General features: G+C 39.3%; 3 protein-coding genes across 4 annotated transcripts; all 3 read right to left on the reverse strand.

Annotated features, from left to right (window-relative positions):
- Window positions 1–643: 643 nt before the first annotated feature.
- On the reverse strand, window positions 644–11,791 carry LOC120807323 (RNA-binding protein 5-like). 2 transcript variants are annotated; one of them, XM_040159131.1, is made up of 25 exons: window positions 11,593–11,791; window positions 11,288–11,335; window positions 9,965–10,145; window positions 9,701–9,859; window positions 9,472–9,541; window positions 8,972–9,045; window positions 8,122–8,205; window positions 7,767–7,827; window positions 7,297–7,362; window positions 7,041–7,201; window positions 6,724–6,821; window positions 6,418–6,505; window positions 6,262–6,321; window positions 5,927–5,993; window positions 5,466–5,566; window positions 5,212–5,368; window positions 3,059–3,150; window positions 2,759–2,950; window positions 2,472–2,612; window positions 2,285–2,368; window positions 1,926–2,111; window positions 1,737–1,811; window positions 1,533–1,633; window positions 1,274–1,403; window positions 644–1,167 (listed from the first exon to the last, which is right to left on the reverse strand). In XM_040159131.1, exons 2-25 carry the CDS (start codon window positions 11,302–11,304, stop codon window positions 1,042–1,044), a joined length of 2,571 nt encoding a protein of 856 aa, XP_040015065.1. In that variant the 5' UTR covers window positions 11,305–11,335; window positions 11,593–11,791; the 3' UTR covers window positions 644–1,041. The 2 variants fall into 2 exon arrangements, with proteins under 2 accessions (XP_040015065.1, XP_040015063.1); XM_040159129.1 differs by having other exon boundaries at window positions 2,285–2,371; window positions 11,593–11,790.
- A 1,127-nt stretch (window positions 11,792–12,918) lies between these two features.
- brk1 (BRICK1 subunit of SCAR/WAVE actin nucleating complex) lies at window positions 12,919–14,453 on the reverse strand. Its single transcript, XM_040116008.1, has 3 exons — window positions 14,119–14,453; window positions 13,513–13,595; window positions 12,919–13,412 (listed from the first exon to the last, which is right to left on the reverse strand). Exons 1-3 carry the CDS (start codon window positions 14,234–14,236, stop codon window positions 13,386–13,388), a joined length of 228 nt encoding a protein of 75 aa, XP_039971942.1. The 5' UTR covers window positions 14,237–14,453; the 3' UTR covers window positions 12,919–13,385.
- A 443-nt stretch (window positions 14,454–14,896) lies between these two features.
- gpx1a (glutathione peroxidase 1a) lies at window positions 14,897–16,674 on the reverse strand. The gene is made up of 2 exons (XM_040116007.1): window positions 16,369–16,674; window positions 14,897–15,565 (listed from the first exon to the last, which is right to left on the reverse strand). Exons 1-2 carry the CDS (start codon window positions 16,591–16,593, stop codon window positions 15,215–15,217), a joined length of 576 nt encoding a protein of 191 aa, XP_039971941.1. The 5' UTR covers window positions 16,594–16,674; the 3' UTR covers window positions 14,897–15,214.
- Window positions 16,675–17,035: the final 361 nt, after the last annotated feature.

Genomic DNA, 17,035 nt, shown 5'->3' on the forward strand with positions numbered 1-17,035 from the left:
CTTGCTCTTTCTCCATTATTGATGTAACACAAGTTGGTAGCATTCATTCAAACACTTTCATTGTTCCGGACAATGTACAATTGTTCCGTGCTAACGTGTGTGAAAAAATGGGACCACTAGTTTCTTGTCAAAAATAATCATAAATATTGAAACAGTTTGTAGAAGTAGGGAATGTGTACAAGTTGAAAAGGCCTGTAGGCTACAGGTAGAGTATGTGGTTCATACGATTATCTGTCCAGGTGGTCAGACTTGTTTTGTAAATTACTTTCAAAATGGTGGCAGTGCAGCTCCAGATTCCCAGGGACATCATTGCAACACCAATAGTTTAATTCAGAGACATTTAACAAGACACTAACAATATAAATGTTCTATTCCAGCATAACATCATTGACAGAGCGTCAAATATGATTTAGAAATACTGGTTTTAATCTACAGGAATCATTTGCAGAGTGGTAGTACCTGTCGTTTCCCCTTGTTTTCTCGTTCACCTCTACCTGGATTTTAAGCAGAGGTTCTACATTTTCAAATCGGCGTATATAGTAATGTTAATAATAATGAATAACAGCACTTTTATAATTTGTTTATATTTAAAAATAAAAAAATAAAACTCCTTTGTGATTTAATATAATAAACACCACCTGAACTCTCTTGTGTAATTTATTTAATGTACAAACAAAAGATTTTCTATAAACTGTACAATCTTTTTAACATGTTGAAACAAACAAAGGCATTACAACAGAAGAAATACAAAAGAAATCTGTAAACTAGGGAAGTAAATTTACTGTGCATATGTACAAATTATAAATTATGTCATTCACCATCTTTATATGCCTCCATTTCAGATTATGTCTATGGTCTGGTTGATGGCAAGAGGCATAATCATCATGGATCAAATATGGAGTGATTCTGGCGTACCTCTCTTTTGCTTCCATGCCAATTCTTTTATTTCTGTTAATGCAGACATGGTGGAGCGCCTCCTCAAAAAGAAGCATATCATCTGTAGGCCATGATGAGAAATCATTTGAGCTTGAGACTAACAACTCATTCCAATTCAGTGAAGCGGGCAAACATGGCTTTGCGGACTGCATCTTTGTACGTGTCTGAAGCAGAGAGGGTGTAGTTGGTGCCTTTAGTGCCAAGTCCAGCTCCTTTTGTTCTCAACTGTGCCTGAGGAGGAAAACCATAAACTTCAGTACTTTTTATAGATATATACAGTTACTGATGCTGATGGGTACAGGATACACAGACACCACAAGGTAATTGTTGTGAATACCTCAATTGGTGTAGTGATGCCCTGCTGGTTGCGACCAAGTCCTTTCCCCTCCTTCCAGCCCATGGCCTGCAGCATTTTGTTTCCAATATTGTCACTGTTAAGGCCATCCTTAGTGGGCTGCTCATAGTTACTGCACAGGAAAAAAGTGAAATATTTAAAAATTACTGAAAAAACCCTAAATTAACAATTTGAGCGCTACAAGGACTGGAAAACCGCATGTCGCAGAAATCAGTACTTTAAGTGAGACAAAGTTTCTTACACAACTGGTGCTGGTTGGCTAAATTTCTTCTTTTTGGGGGCTGGGGGTTCAGGGATGCCATATTTCTCTCTCCTCTCGGCTGCTCTGTCTCTATATTTCATCTGTTCATCGGAAGAATAAAAACCATTTTGAATTTTAAAATGCAGTTACTGATAGGGGAACAATATGAATCTAACAGCTGGGTGATTCTGTATTAAGCCGAACCTCAGTCTCTTTCCTCTCCAACTCTTCCAGCTCTGCTTCGCTCATTTGGGATCTGCGGAGAACCTCCAGGTTTTTCTAGGAAGGACAAGTGAAAAGATGAATATCTTGATAAATTAATGGTCTCATGGTTTTCCTGACTGACACTCTGAGCTTTCCCTATTTAGGTCTGAAGACAATGTGTGATGTTACCTTGTGGAGGTCAGAGAGTTGCTGATGTCGAATTAGACTCTCTTTATTGGGAAACTGCCTCCTACACAGCAAGCAGGCCAACTTTTTCCAGTCTGTCATCTTATCCTGGACTCCGTCGGCACCATCAAGCTCTCCTCCCCCCTCCTCAGGGTCACTGTCTCCACTGTAGGCTGCCACAAGGCCACACTAACCACACCATGGATCAACAAAGGCAGATGTGAATAGTTAACATAAATAACACCTGAACACAACTGAGCACATACTATATTTTCAATGAAAATAAAACGCCATTGACAATCGTTGTTATAACCCCTGCAAGACTTCAGCTTCCCAAAACCAGGTATGTAGAAAACACTCACCTTGGAAGTGCTGACTGAGCTGGTTGGTGGCTCCTCCTCAGGGCCCCTTGGCACCTCTAGCATTAGTCTTTCTAGACCTCCTGCCTGCTAAACAAAAAAAATTAGATAAACCCATCTATCTAGGACATTTAAGTACATAAACATTCAGTCTCAGAATGTATTCAGATAATAAATCCTACTGGATTACCTTCTTTTCAAATAGTGTGTAGCCAGCATCAGCAGCTGCTGCCTCCTTCCTCTCTTCTTGACTAATAGGCTGAAAGCTACTTCTAAAGTTCTCTTTCTGCTTGTTGAGACTTTTAGCCCACCGTTCCATGTCTTTAGCAATCTGAATGAATCAAACAGATTTGAACATAAAGTTAAAACCTATAAAAAAAATTCAAATATGCAAAAAAATTCAGAAAATGCTACATAAGAGTAGAATTAGAAGTGCATAGCAGGCAATATATGCTGAAGTAAGATTTATGATAATACCTGCTGAGCGGTCTTGCTTTTGGGCTTTTCCTTTTTCTCCTTGCTTTCTTTAGGTTCTTTGCTACCTGTTGCTGCAGAGCTGCTTGTTGCGTTATCATTTTGTCCAGCATTTGTGTCAGTTGAGGCAGGTACGTATGTCTGCTTCTCACTGTCCCAGTACAGATATTGCTGGGTCTGAGAGTTGTAGTAATACTGAAAGGAGATAAACAACAATGTACATAATCAAAACAAACTCCCGTATCTGCTACCAACATGACAGAAAACCAAGCGACTCCCACGTGGTGGCTGTGCACTACTTACATGTGTGTTTGGGTCATAGTAGAGGCCAGTTTGAGGATCATAATAGTAGCCAGAGGACTCATCATACTGGTAGGTGGATGTATCAGGAACAGCTGCCAATTATAGAGCATAATATCATTAACAAATGCAGCACAAAACTCTTCTGAATACTAAAACATAGTTAAAACTAAAATACCATCAGTCTACAAGCAGACACCTCTTGAAGTCATGAGTTTTAAGCAGCTAAACTTTAGTAATAATGAAAGTAATAGAGTAATCAAAAGCTATCTCAGATACAGCTGCGTGGTCCACATAATGCTTTCAGAAAGTCTTCAGACCCCTTCACTTTTTTTTTTTTTTTTTTACATTGTTATATTGCAGACTTATGCTAAAATTGTTTAATTAATTTATTCCTTCATCAGTCTACACTCAGTACCCCATAATGAAAAAGCAGAAACAAAATTTTAGAAAATTTGTGCAAATATATTGAAAAGGAAAAAACTGAAATATCACATATATTCATTCAGAGCCTTTGGTCAGTATTTAGTTGAAGCACCTTAGGCAGCAATTACAGCCTCGAGTCTTCTTGGGTTTGATGCAACAAGATTCGCACCCCTGGATATGGGGATTTTCTGCCGTTCTTCTCTACAGCTTCCCTCAAGCTCTGTCAGGTTGGATGGGGACTGATGGTGGACAGCAATTTTCAGGTCACTCCAGTGATGTTCGATTGGGTTCAGGTCAGGGCTCTGGCTGGGCCACTCAGGGACATTCAGAGTTGTCCCTAAACCACTCCTGTGTTGTCTTGGCTGTGTGCTTAAGGTCACTGTCCTGTTGGATGGTGAACCTTCAGCCCAGTCTGAGGTCCTGTGCGCTCTGGGCCAGGTTTCATTAAGCATATCTCTGTACTTTGCTCTGTTCAGCTGTCCCACAACCCAGAGCAGTCTCCCTGTCCCTGCCACTGAAAAAAAAACCCACAGCATGATGCTGCCACCACTATCCTTTACTGTTGGGATGGTAGTGGGCAGGTGATGAATGGTGCCTGGTGTCCTCTAGACACAATGCTTAGATTTGAGACCAAACAGTTTAATCTTGTGTTCATCAGACCAGAAAATCTTGTCTCTCACAGTGTGGGAGTCCTTTAGCTGCTTTTTTCCAAACTCAAATCAGGCTCTCATGTGTCCTTTACTGAGGAGAGGCTTCCATCTGGCCACTCTGCCATAAACACCATATCGGTAGAGTGCTGCAGAGATGGCTGTCCTTCTGGAAGTTTCTCCCATCTCCACACAGGATCTCTGGAGCTCAACCAGAGTGACCATCAGGTTCTTGGTCACCTCTCTTACCAAGGCCCTTCTCCCCAGATTGCTCAGTTTGATTGGCTGGCCTCTAGGAAGAGTCCTGGTTGTTCCACACTTCTTCCATCTAAGAATTATGGAGGCAACTGTGCTCTTGGGAAACCTTCAATGCAGATTTTTTTTTTTATAGCCTTCCCCAGATCTGTGCCTCGACACAATCCTGTCTCTGAGCTCTGCAGGCAGTTCCTTCAACCTCATGGCTTAGTTTTTGCTCTGATATACATTGTCAGCTGTGAGATCTTATACAGACAGGTGTGTGCCTTTCCAAATCATGTCCCATCCATTGAATTGACCACAGGTGGACTCCAATGAAGGTGTAGAAACATCTTCAAGATGATCAAGAGAAATGGGAGGCACCTGAGCTAAATTTCTAGTGTCGTTTCAAAAGGTCTGAATACTTATGTCAACGGGACATTTCATTTTTTCCTTTTCAATAAATTTGCACAAATTTCAAAAATTCTGTCTTTGTCATTATTGGGGTGTTGAGTGTAGATTGATGAGGGAAAAAATAAACTATTTTAGCTTAACCCTGCAACACAACGAAATGTGAAAAAAAGTGAAGGGGGCTCAACACTATTTTTTTCTCCAATCACATCAAATACTAGTCATGCCCATCTTATTCGTAACTTTAGTGTTTTACCAGCATATCACTCTCAACCTACAGAACAACATTCTCAAGTCTCGCTGTTATAAGTTTTACCCAGGGAAACACTATAACATAACGTATATGACAGGGACCTCGGGGGGATTTTGCACATCATTCATCGTCATTGTGCACATCACACAACAGAACAGGTTTAAAGGGATCCTGTGTGCTCATACCAGTGTTGGTGTCAGCTGTCTGTCCAGTTACTGCCAATGTACTGGCAGCGGTAACAGTGGCAGCAACTGCAGGGGCAACAGGCACAGATGCAGCTTCAATGCCTGAGAGATGCCCTGTCTGGGCTTTTGTCTCCAGTTGCTGAGCAAGTGGCAATGCCTGCAATTAAATTAATTATTATTTTGAGACTGTTACAACATGCATTTTAATGATGGTACTGTAGTGTAATTACATAGTTAAAAAATGTGTACATTACCTGAACAGCAGGCTGAGCAATTATATGGTGTTGGTAGACTTGGGCACTCTGTGAGATTACTACTCCAGCTGCAGTTGGAACAATCTTTACACCTGGGGCAGCTAAAATCAGAAATGCAAAGTTCTGTGAACAATTTTTCCAATGCTCAACATCAGTGTGCAAACAGAATCCAATTATTACGTTGTTCAGAATCTAGGAGAAATCTGTCTGTTTGTTGCGTCTAAAAGCAGGGTCTTTCTAATTTACTACTACTGTGTTTGTTGTTCCTACAGCCTTAGTGTGAACAAATGTTATAATATCCTGTAATCTCAGCTGCATTTCATCACATATAAAAAGCAATGAAAGGACTACATTTTACTAAATACTAACTGTAATATTTTATTATTTCTCCAGTACTAATATGAAACAATAAATGGTCAGTAACTGTGCCAACACGTGCAATATGTCAAAGCATCTCGTACCTCCTAGAATTCCATTTCCCTGTGAGGTGCTGGTTCCTGCTCCTTGCTGGTAGTATGTCTGGTAGTCCTATTGAAAAAAAGCCATTCATTAAAATATAAACGTTGATTTTTGAGCTTCAGGTGTGTGAAAATACCTCACACCTGAGTAATACCCAACAGAGATGCAGGTAATTGCCATTTTGGTAGTGTTTTAGAAACACTTTTGAAATACAGTTACAACCTCATGTCTTATCTCCGAAGTGCTGTCATCAGTAATTTAATTGTACATTTTAATAAATGGACCATTAAAGCAAAAAAATTACAGTTACAATATTTTATTTTTTTCTTCTACTAACCTGTGAAACTGGAGTATAGCCTTCCTGCAGGTAGGAGTACTCTGACATTCCTTCTGAGCTCTGTTGTGGCCGAAAAGGTAAAGCTTGCATTATGATTCTGTAACACAGATATTGCAAGATGATAAATAACATGTCGTTGATAACACGTGGGCCTACCTGACTTGAGGACCACTGGGCTGCAGCGATGGCTGTGCTGGCCACAGAAAAGGCACTGACACGATTCCCGTCTGGTAGTAAAAGGTCCCTAAAACAAGAAGATTGCAAACAAGTTTATTCCCACCTTTAATGGATGAATTTGTGGATGAATGTCCCCCCCTCTTTATTCTGAATCAAAATAGGCAATTTGTGGAAAGAAAACACATGAGAGCGCCAAAGAATTTAAAAGTTACAGAATACAGATGGTGCTCAATATTTTCATCTATCACAAAACCAAAGCACACAATACACTGTTGTTATACTCACTTTCTAGCACTCTTAGCATAATCCACCCCAATTGTTTTTCCATCCAGTTTAAGAGGTGGCTGTAGTCCCTGTAAGATGGTTAGCAGCTGAGAGGCCTCCTGTGAAAAGAAGTGATTTTAAATTTTAAATGGAATGCAGGCATCAGTCAGGTGGCGAGTTCATCCAGGAGAGACATTAAAGACAACTAAGGAATGATATTAGTAGAAAAGCCGAAAGAATCCACTGGTATGTATTTGGTTGTTACAGCAGTATATTATGATACTGCTTAACTGTACATTTTGACAATATTCACCTGTAGATACTAAAGAATGCTTTACCAGAGGAGAGGACAGCTGTACAAAGGCAAAGCCTCTGTTCTGGCCCGTCTGTTTGTCCTTGATGAGGCGAATGTTGTTAGATGAAAGATTAGCATATGGTGCCAGGGCTGTCATGATGGCTTCCACAGTGGTCAAGGGAGCAATATTTCTCAGGATGATTGCTGTACAGAACATAAGTCTATATTTAACAACAATGGATATGGATATTTTTCATTCCAAATTGGTACATTACATCTATAAAAACACAAGTCCTTACTGTCGCCATAGAAATCTCCACTGGGTTGCGTTTCAGTGACTCCAGTGTTACTGCTGGTTTCACTTTCTGTTGAGAGAATGACAGAAGTAAGAAGTGCATTAACACAATCTCCAGAGCAGGGAAATCAAAGAAATGGAAATGAGGTATAAAGTGATGTGTCAAAAACCTTTGCTAAAAATGCACCAGTGTTTACAATATCCGATAGACTATATCATAAACTCCGTTATGTATTGTGCTTTTTCACCATTTTGTGTTATTGTCAGGTAGGAAGGAAAAAAATGCATGCTGTTTCCCCATCTATGCACTTTGCCTACATCTGACAGAGTGAAACCATTTAAGAATCCATATGATGTGGTTTACTAGGCCTCTACAACTCCAAAAACACAAACTTTGCGTTGCATCCCAGCACTGCTGCCTCAGGCTGCCCGGATGTCTGCTGTCAGTGGCCTCTTGTTGATATAACTACTTACCAGCTTTGGCTGCTCCACACCTGAAGCACTTCAGCCTCCTCCGGAAATTGTACAGGCCACACTGCAAGTAACCGTTCACATCATTTTTATTATACACCTACTAAAGCCCTTAACAGTGCTGCCTCAGAGAACAGGCAGTCTATATTGGTGCAGCATACCATACTTACCTGAGACACAACCTAACCTTTACCGCTTATCCAAATGTAGGTGTACCAATAAAATAAGCTGACAGGACTTTAACAATTGTAATTTAAAGGCCTAACGTGTGTGTGTGTGTGTGTGTGCGCGCGCAGTGTTATGTAGTAGCATTGTTTGGATAATGTGACCATGAAACCAAGAGAGATGATTAACTTACAGTGTTGCAGAGCCAGTCTTCATACTTGTTTCTGGGGTGACTGTAGTGCATGTCCACGCATTTGCCTTGGATGGTCAGACGTTTCTGAAAGAGGAGGACAAAAATCACTCAAGTGTTCATGGAAAGCATTATTCTCATCAGTAGAGCAAACAGTGTTGGAAGGGAGAGAAGGGGAAGAGGGCCCCCCAACAGATAGCCTTTGTGTTAAAGACAGGCACATGATGTATATGTGAGCATGATGTATAGAGGGTTCTTTAAGTGTTTGGGACCCGCGTGCCCAGACTGAGCTGGAGCAGAGTGTATAATGTGACCCTGACAGACATTTTTGACTGCTTTAAACCATGTACTGACTTCCCACAAAAATGTTAGAGAAAAGAATGACTTTCTTAAAGAAAAAAAAAGAAAAAAGGAAAAAAAATTAAGACGACCCATCTACTGAGGGCTGGGCTTAGAAAAAGAATTGTCTGAGGTTGAATTCAACTCTGAAATATCATTGATCATGTCTCTATCAGCAAGGTAAACGATAATGTGTTCATTTTCTTAAATGTAGATTCCTTAAGGAGATGACCTCACAATACAAGTCAAATCTGCAGCTTTGATGCTACTGCCATTACAGTAAACTAAATACTTGTTAAAACATAAAATCATGAATATAATCATCTCTATTAATATACAAATGAAATCTTTTTGCTATCTAAAATACAATCCATGATAGTTTTCAAAAAAAAAAAAAAAAAAAAAAAAATTCAGTACAGTTTCCACACTACTTATTCAATGTACTTTGGTTGCCTTTTGGGTTATTTTTCCAGAACCCCAAGATTAAAACTAGACTTGGCGATTGTGAAGCAACCTGATTGGTCTCCATCCATCGGGTAGCATCTTGCAAGTGATAAAAGTCCACGAAGGCGAAACCACGGCTTATACCTAGAGACAGCATTCAAATATAGACGGGAGGCGTGTTAGTTAAAGAGTCCATGGGCATATTATTCAAACTCTTCCACAAACTGCTTCACGACCCAAGCCCTTTTTGGTACACAATGGGCCACTCCTTAGGAGTTTTACCATAGCAAGAAATCCTGCTGAATATCACTGTTTGATCCACACTCAACAACAAAGTGTGTGTCTGCCAACTGACTTTCTCAAATCTATTATTGCTGCTGTTACTTACCTTAAAAAGATCCAAAATGTACTGAAATGAAAAGTCTTTAGTCAACATTTCAAAGCCCTTTCAAGTAACTTGATTCAATTATCTCCTAGCTGCTAGGGAAAAATGGGTCTGAATGGAAGCAGATTGGCCCTATGGTCAAAGACTGGGGGAAGATTGGGGTCCGTCTTATAGCTGCTTCTCACCTGTTTTCTTTTTCATCAGCCTGACATCCACTGGCTGGGGTCCCTCCAGTTGGTCTATGGCAAAACGAATCTAAATAACAACATAGAGATGGCACTTTAACATTATTAGACTGAACCTGAACCAATTTTAAAAAGACATATTATCTTACAGAGTGAGTGGTGCGCAAGCATAAAACCAAACTATACACAAGCAAGGTGAAATAACTGCTGATGAAAACCAAAAACTTACATCATCCTCAGTGACATGAGGAGACAGACCCCAGAGCATGATGGTCTTGCTCTTCTTTTCCTCTCCGGACTCCCTTCTGTAATCCTGCTCGGGGTAGTCACCATCAGAATGATAACCATCTTCTGATCTATCACTGTTGCGTCGTTTCCTTTCTCTTTGCTTTAAAACAAATAGATCAATGCATCATTTAAGTATCAGTGTCATCAAACAACAAACCATTTTTACTACAGCATCATAATAACATTAAAGGTCACTGAATATTACCTCTGGACTGTCTCTCGATCCTCGGCGATCTCCTCCTTCATAACGATCACCACGTCTCTCTTCCCCCCAGCGGCGCATGTTGTGATCACGCTCTTGATCCCTCTCTCTTCTATCGCGCCATTCTGATTCATCACGGGACTGGTCAGAGCCATATCTACCGCTACGTTCTGTCCGACTAATCCTATTTAGGAGGACATTTAAAGGAAATGTAAAACATCAGCACACCATGACATTTCTTATAGTATGATTCAAGCAAAGACTATTGTGTAAGCATGCTCAGTTACACAATTTCTTGTTTAACATCATACAAAAAATAAATAAATAAATAAGCCTGAGATCTTCCCTCTGTTGCAGGGGCACTGATTCAAGTATGGTGAATCAAAGATTTACACTACAAAATTTACGTTTACATTTTACATATGTAAAAATGTTATTTACACTAAACCAATGTTTATGGTACTTCGCCACACCCAAAATCTTTCCAGAAAAAGAACATCCCCACAGATAAGATCAGGATATAAAGCCTTTCTAGTCAGCCTTGATTTGTTTATTGGATGTGGGCAGGGAGAAACTGTTCTACTGTGCAACAAAGTAGCCACTAAGTTGGTCATTGCTCACTTGCTCTTTTCAGTGGTTAGATACATTGAAGAGCCCTGACATGAAACTCTCTTTGAAAGTGGTGAGCATCATGCCTAGTTCTACTAAACAAGCTACAATACCTCGGAGTGGTCAATAAGTCACTATATTAGTTAGGCCTATATCACTTTCGACATTTATATTTTTCTTGTAAAATGCTATTTCAACGTTGCTTCTAATATTCAGTTAGATACTTTCATAAGAATTTTCCCGCCAGACACCAACATTTCTTTGAGATTAATAAATTAAAATCTTTTTTCTCTAAATGAAGCGAGGTAATTTAACTCGACGACTTTGGGAAGTATTGACATCATCAAGACCATGCAGGGTGGCAATAAAATCATTTTCCTGTAGTATCATGCATGGTGGGCATTTTAAAGAGAGTTTTCACAAATTCAAGACACTTCCTCAGATTTGTCTTCAAAGGCAAGAATGTATAAGACTAAGTAGCAAAGTTAGGTTACACCTCCTCAACTGTTGACTGAAATGAACATGGCTACGGAAATCCACAAGTTATCTGGACGTTAACTGATAACTTGAGGTTAAAGTTACAGGCGTTTTGAATACATAATTTTATCTCCCTTTGAGGACGGGATAGGTATTGGAAGTTGGACTAAAATAACACTGCCATTATAGTTAGCCACACCTACCATGGCAAACGGCGCTACCGGTAACACTGTTACTCACCTTTTATCAGCGCCCATTTTTCACTCTGCCTCCGCACTCACACGACCTCTAGAAAGCGAAATTGCAAAGAGATCCGCATTATACCAACACTCTGTCATAGTTTTAGGTATTAGCACGCTCAAACACAAGAAATTTCTCCTTCAGTCAAATAATTTATATTACAATGAGCACATCAAAATGTTTGTAAACCATAACATGGAGCTGGTTTAACGTTAGCAAACCGACATAACTTGTGCCAAAACTAGCGACGAAAACGAGAAGCCTTAAGATTTTTCAGTTTCCAATCTCAATGTACAGTAACTCACCAGTGTCGTTTGTTAACAGTATTACTGCCCTCTATTCGTTTTTCAAAATGATATTTGAAGAATTGTTGGCAGGAAAATTCATCTCACGTTCAAGGACTTTCCACAACAGTACGACGGCACCTTCTTTGTCCCGAGATGCACTGGTGTATAACCCGGTGCATTATGGGTAGTGTAAAGATTGCCCAGATTCTCACTCAAAGGTCCTGGCTATTGGCTCTTTGGTCTGACAATCGGTTGTATTTAGGTTGACATTATATAAGATAAAGCTGGGGTTAGAGATGGTCCCAGATGTCCCGAACATAAACATCTGTGTAGGGCATGTGTAGTGGTTCAAGTGAGACCTGAGAGCCAAAATCGAGGGGAAAAAATGAACACCACAGGATTCCGCCATTTTACTGGGTATATCGCCTCTCAGTTGGCCATATTTGCAGTATATCGAAGTATTTTACAATCATTTAGTGCATTGAAAATTGGCAACAATTTGTTCATTTGACATCTCTAAGTAGGTTGCTGTTTGTTAGGTTGCTACAGTTGTTTTGACTTTTCCTTCATTTTATCCTGATTTTTATGAAACACAATTATAAAATTTTAATTAGCTGTTTTGTGTATTAGACAGACATTAAAATTTATATCAATGACTGTATAGTTATTGGTTCATATGATTGGAATTCTGCAATTTAGTGAATGATCTGGAGGTTTGACTCATTAAACCCTTTTAAATAATTTGCAGTGCTATAAAATTACATACTGTATAAAGATTTCAACCTTGTCTCTTTGTAACACACTAAGCGTTCTCTTATCTGGTCGGGTGTTCAAGATGAGGAACATGTTCACATGGAGTGAAGGACTGTTAAGATTCCACAGGAGAAATATCATCCCTTCCAATCTCGTATATTATTCTTACAATGTGCTATTAATATGGTCTTCAATCAAAATACAGTATACACATAAACCCATCTCTATATATAACCTATTATTAATACAATATTTTTTTATGATTTTTTAAATTTTATTCCAGCATTCATGCCAGTTCTTTGGACTTTTGCACATGTACCACAGCTCTGTATATGCAATAATAACCTAAACTGTACAATACAGTAAACTGTTTGTTGTTCAGCTCTTGCTTGTATATAATAGATGTACATGTTAGTGTTCACTTATCATTGTTTAGCAGTATGTCAATGTTTGTATCTTCCTGTAAATTTCTCTGCTTTGTTCGAGTGTATCAGGAGCTATTACGAACTGGCATCAATTTCCTTGTATGTGTCAATATTCCTGGTCAATTAAGTTTCATCTGACTTTGATAAGCTAAAACATGAAACAAGGTCATTGTTTATCATTTATTACAGTATTTAAATCCTGAAACATCACCTAACAGTTCACTGTACAAGCAGGTCCGTAATAAAGATGACTACACAATTACTTGTTCAACATGGCACACAAGAATGTTCCCCTTTTATAAATCTCTGATGTGGACACAGATGGTCGACAAATTGTGCTGATACCAGATCCATAATTGAGCTCCACAACATTTTTGAAACCAATACTTATGGAGCTTATTTTTATGTCGTAACATCGATTATGATTGAATCACTGACGCCCAAGACATCCTCATATCTTCTATACAACTGCGTCATGAGAGAAAAAAAAAACACAGAACTCAGCCATTTAATATAAAAATGGTCCACATGGCCCCAAAAAAGGAGGGTGGAATCCATAACACTTATTCCAAGGATTCGAGATGGGGGGATGGGCAGGTAGCTCTAGGATGCTATTAATTTCCACGATGAGTTCTAGGTCAAGGTCTCTCCTTTTGTCACCTGTAATGAGATACACATTTATGTAATGTTTATATCACTTTGAAATATTCGCATTAAAAAATGCCGTTGGGTTGTTTAAATGACAATGCAATATACTTACTCTCGCCTCAATATATTCAATCCTCCTTTCCAACGCCGTCAGCTTCTCATTGAGAGTGGCCAAACGGGATCGACACGACATATCTGATGGCAATAAGTTGCATTTAGCGACAGTTATGACATATTAGTCTAGGATGCATAGCTTGTCCATGCCGCCATTAACAATGCACAACATCGCTGCTGATAACTAACATTATTCTTGAGACAACATCGGTACATATCAGTGGTTGTGCAGCTGCTGCTTTAACATTGCTGACAGCAGAGCAGACTAGCATTAGCAGGGGCAAAAACACTGGCGTTACCTGCCTCAATAATCGAATCCAGCAGTCTTTTGATTATAGATTTTGACACTCTTTTACAGCTAACATTAGTTAACGATCAAAGCAAAATATAAGGTAATTCTACACCAAGCCGTCACGGTGCTTGTATGAGGAAACAATAACTAGCCCGCAGCTAACGATAAAGCTAATTGCTAACTGGGAGTGGCCGTTGAAAACATCAACATCAGTGCTAGCAACAGCAGTATAGCTAGCTCAAGCTAGACATTTACACAAAACATCCACTTAAGTCGAGATCTTATCCGTCAAATGGGTTGTTAAAAGCTTACCAAATGAGTTAAGAAAGTCGGCGATTTTTTTGATACTGCTCGTAATTACTTCAATATACTCTCGATTCGCCCAGTCTTGGTGAATCTCTCGCTGCACTGGATCTTCCTGGCCAGCCATGTTGGACGAGTCGCAACTCGGCGTAGGGTAGGATAGAGCTCTGCTTTCATCCAGGAAGCAATGGAGTGGACGGGCCAAATGCTCCTGTGCTATAACTAATTATTAATTGGCAGCGCCGCTGGCCATGGGCAACAGCTAAGAGAAATCACAAATTAATTTTAAATAATACATTTCACGTATTACCGTTATGTAGTGTAACGTGTAAGTAACGTCACATCTATAACGTTAGTTTGCGTTAAATATCCATTCAGTTAACCTAAGCAAACTGAGAGGGTTATGGGCAGTTGTAAAGTAGCCACCGAAGTTTGTTACTCAAGTCACAGGGCTGCTGTAATTTGGGCTGGTAACGAAGTCAGCCACTCACACACGAAGGCCGATAGATTAAATGATTATTTTCTATCTATGGGACGTGAAAATTCACGTTAAACCAAGTCCAGTCGAAACTCTTTTAAAGTCAAACTGGTTAAATCGTTCCTCGTAACGACGGTTTCCTTGCAATGCTCCAAGTTACCAAAGATGTGACTGTTTTAGATTTTGTCCACATAAACACACACAAAACACTGGACATGTGACACATGTCAAGTAAAAGCTACGTTTTCCACATACCCAAGCATGTTTGTGTTTTTATGCATTGTACACAAATGACAGTAGCACTTTAAATGACATGAAATGTTTATTTCTCCTATTTATGAAGATATTTGTGATATGAGTTATACACAGTGGCCGAGTCAGTCTTTTACATCTTCATCAGAAACTCCCCTCACATAAAGGCTTCAAGGAGTGTCTTCATTAAGTAAAAAGGCTGATCAACCATAGTGTACTGCACTGGAAATATCACATAGTTGTTCTGTAACCTGACTGTGAAATGCAACACAACGAAATACCCCAAACAGATGGTTGACTAGTGATTAATCTTTGTGGCTACGCTGATCACAACTGATATTCGTTACACCCATGCAGAACGTGTCGTAACACACTTTACTTGACCCTCTTGAGTAGCTCCTTAATATCTGCCTCAATATCAATTGTGGGGAAATTTCTGCTGTAGCGCTTGTAGGGCTCTCCGTCATGGCTGACCAGGAACTTCTCAAAGTTCCAGGAGACGTCGTTCCTACACACCGGACTCCAAACGATGAACTTTGGGTCAGTCATGAGAGCCATGGTATCATCAGTGGGGAAAGGCAGCTTTTCCTTCAGATAGACAAACAAGGGGTGTGCATCCGTTCCATTCACAACCACCTTCTCAAGGAGCTGGAACTTTGGTTCAAAGCCATTCCCTGGTCGGACATACTTCAGAGATCTTAGGATTTCATCATTCTTGCAGTTCTCCTGTTATAAGAAGGACAGAAACATTAACTGCATTTTAGATGCCATCAAGTTGATTAAAAGCTACCGGATGTTGTCATTCTAACTTAGAAAATGAGTCCAGTGGTACATTTCCTCCAGTACTTTACTTAATTTGGATGTAACTGTGTTTTATTTGGAGTATTTTCATTTTATGTTACTGTATACTTTACTACATTTCATAGGGAAATTTACTTTTTTACTGCCTTTTTGACTGCAGTTGCTATTTAAACATTCAGATCTTAAATGCAAAACCTATGATCAAATTACAAAATATGAGGCACTGTTATAGAATACTACTAACAAACAATACATAAAGTTTTTAACATTAGCTCCACCTCTACCAAATACGACATATATATGAAATATATGATTAGGAGTACTTTTAGTTTTGATACTTTAAGTACATTGTAGTAGGAGTACCATAGCAGTGCAGTACAGGACCTTCACTTGTAATGGAGCATTTTAATGTGATATCGCAATTTTTTACTGAAGGATGTGAATACTCCTTTCACCACTGAATAAGGCTTATAGTGAAACCTATGGCGAAACTGTTCACATTTAAAACAGCTGTACTTCAGATAAAACATTTCTTGATGACAATGCTTACTAGAATTTATGACATTAACAAACAGTACTTATTGGCTTTTCCTCCATAGTCTGATAATGAAGCACACATGAGCCCTACATTTGAGCTGATTTGGAGTCCTAGACCAATCATATTCTAAATAAATCAATAATATCCTCACATTGGAAGACAAGCCATTTTTTGAATTCACACGACTTACCTGATATCCAAACTGATTGCAGGGAACACCCAGAACAACGAGTCCCTTGGCGGAATAACGAGACTGGAGCTCGTTCATCTGAGTGTAATCCCTGGTTGTTGTTCCTCAAAGAGACGCCACATTCTCAATGAGAACAACTTTCCCTTTCAGTGCAGCGAAACTAAAGGTTTCTCCAGACAGCAGCTTAGCTGTCAGGTCATAAAACCTTTTCACATTCCCAGCCATTCTCCAGACGTCCGGATGAACGGGACGAAGAGTGTATACTTCAGGAAGTCAGTTTACCAATATTCAGGCGGTCCAATGTCAACAAGTCCAGCCTTCACTTTATTCATGGGGCGGGACATGGATGTAACACAACCCCTCAAGGCTTAAATGTTACCTTACCATTTCAAGAGGTCAGTATTCAATATATTCTTGATCTCTACCTCACAATCACTTAAAGCCATTTAAATATCGATGAAGCATCATGCATGCACATGTACTGCGCAGTTGTGTAATGAATATTGATTATTAGCCAAAGACGCTAAATTAGTGTCTCATACTAGACTGTTTTCTCATCACTTTACAAGATGAAGTGTCTGAACTGTTGTTATTATAGTTCAAATATTTTAAGTGCCTTTCAGAATAAGCTACACACATTAATAAGTGTCTATAGTGAACATCACAG

The sequence above is a fragment of the Xiphias gladius genome, chromosome 21, assembly GCF_016859285.1.
Source record: "Xiphias gladius isolate SHS-SW01 ecotype Sanya breed wild chromosome 21, ASM1685928v1, whole genome shotgun sequence".
NCBI classification, from domain to species: Eukaryota; Metazoa; Chordata; class Actinopteri; order Istiophoriformes; family Xiphiidae; genus Xiphias; species Xiphias gladius.

Excerpts from the sequence above, each read along its gene's own strand:
- brk1 (XM_040116008.1), bottom strand. The coding sequence starts at position 14,236 with ATGGCTGGCCAGGAAGATCCAGTGCAGCGAGAGATTCACCAAGACTGG. Across the intron at positions 13,596-14,118 it reads CGACTTTCTTAACTCATTTG|ATATGTCGTGTCGATCCCGT; the intron begins GTAAGCTTTTAA and ends TATTGCCATCAG. Across the intron at positions 13,413-13,512 it reads TTGAATATATTGAGGCGAGA|GTGACAAAAGGAGAGACCTT; the intron begins GTAAGTATATTG and ends ATCTCATTACAG.
- LOC120807323 (XM_040159129.1), bottom strand. Across the intron at positions 6,822-7,040 it reads TACAGCTGTCCTCTCCTCTG|GAGGCCTCTCAGCTGCTAAC; the intron begins GTAAAGCATTCT and ends TTCTTTTCACAG. Across the intron at positions 2,372-2,471 it reads ACACACTATTTGAAAAGAAG|CAGGCAGGAGGTCTAGAAAG; the intron begins GTAATCCAGTAG and ends TTTTTTGTTTAG.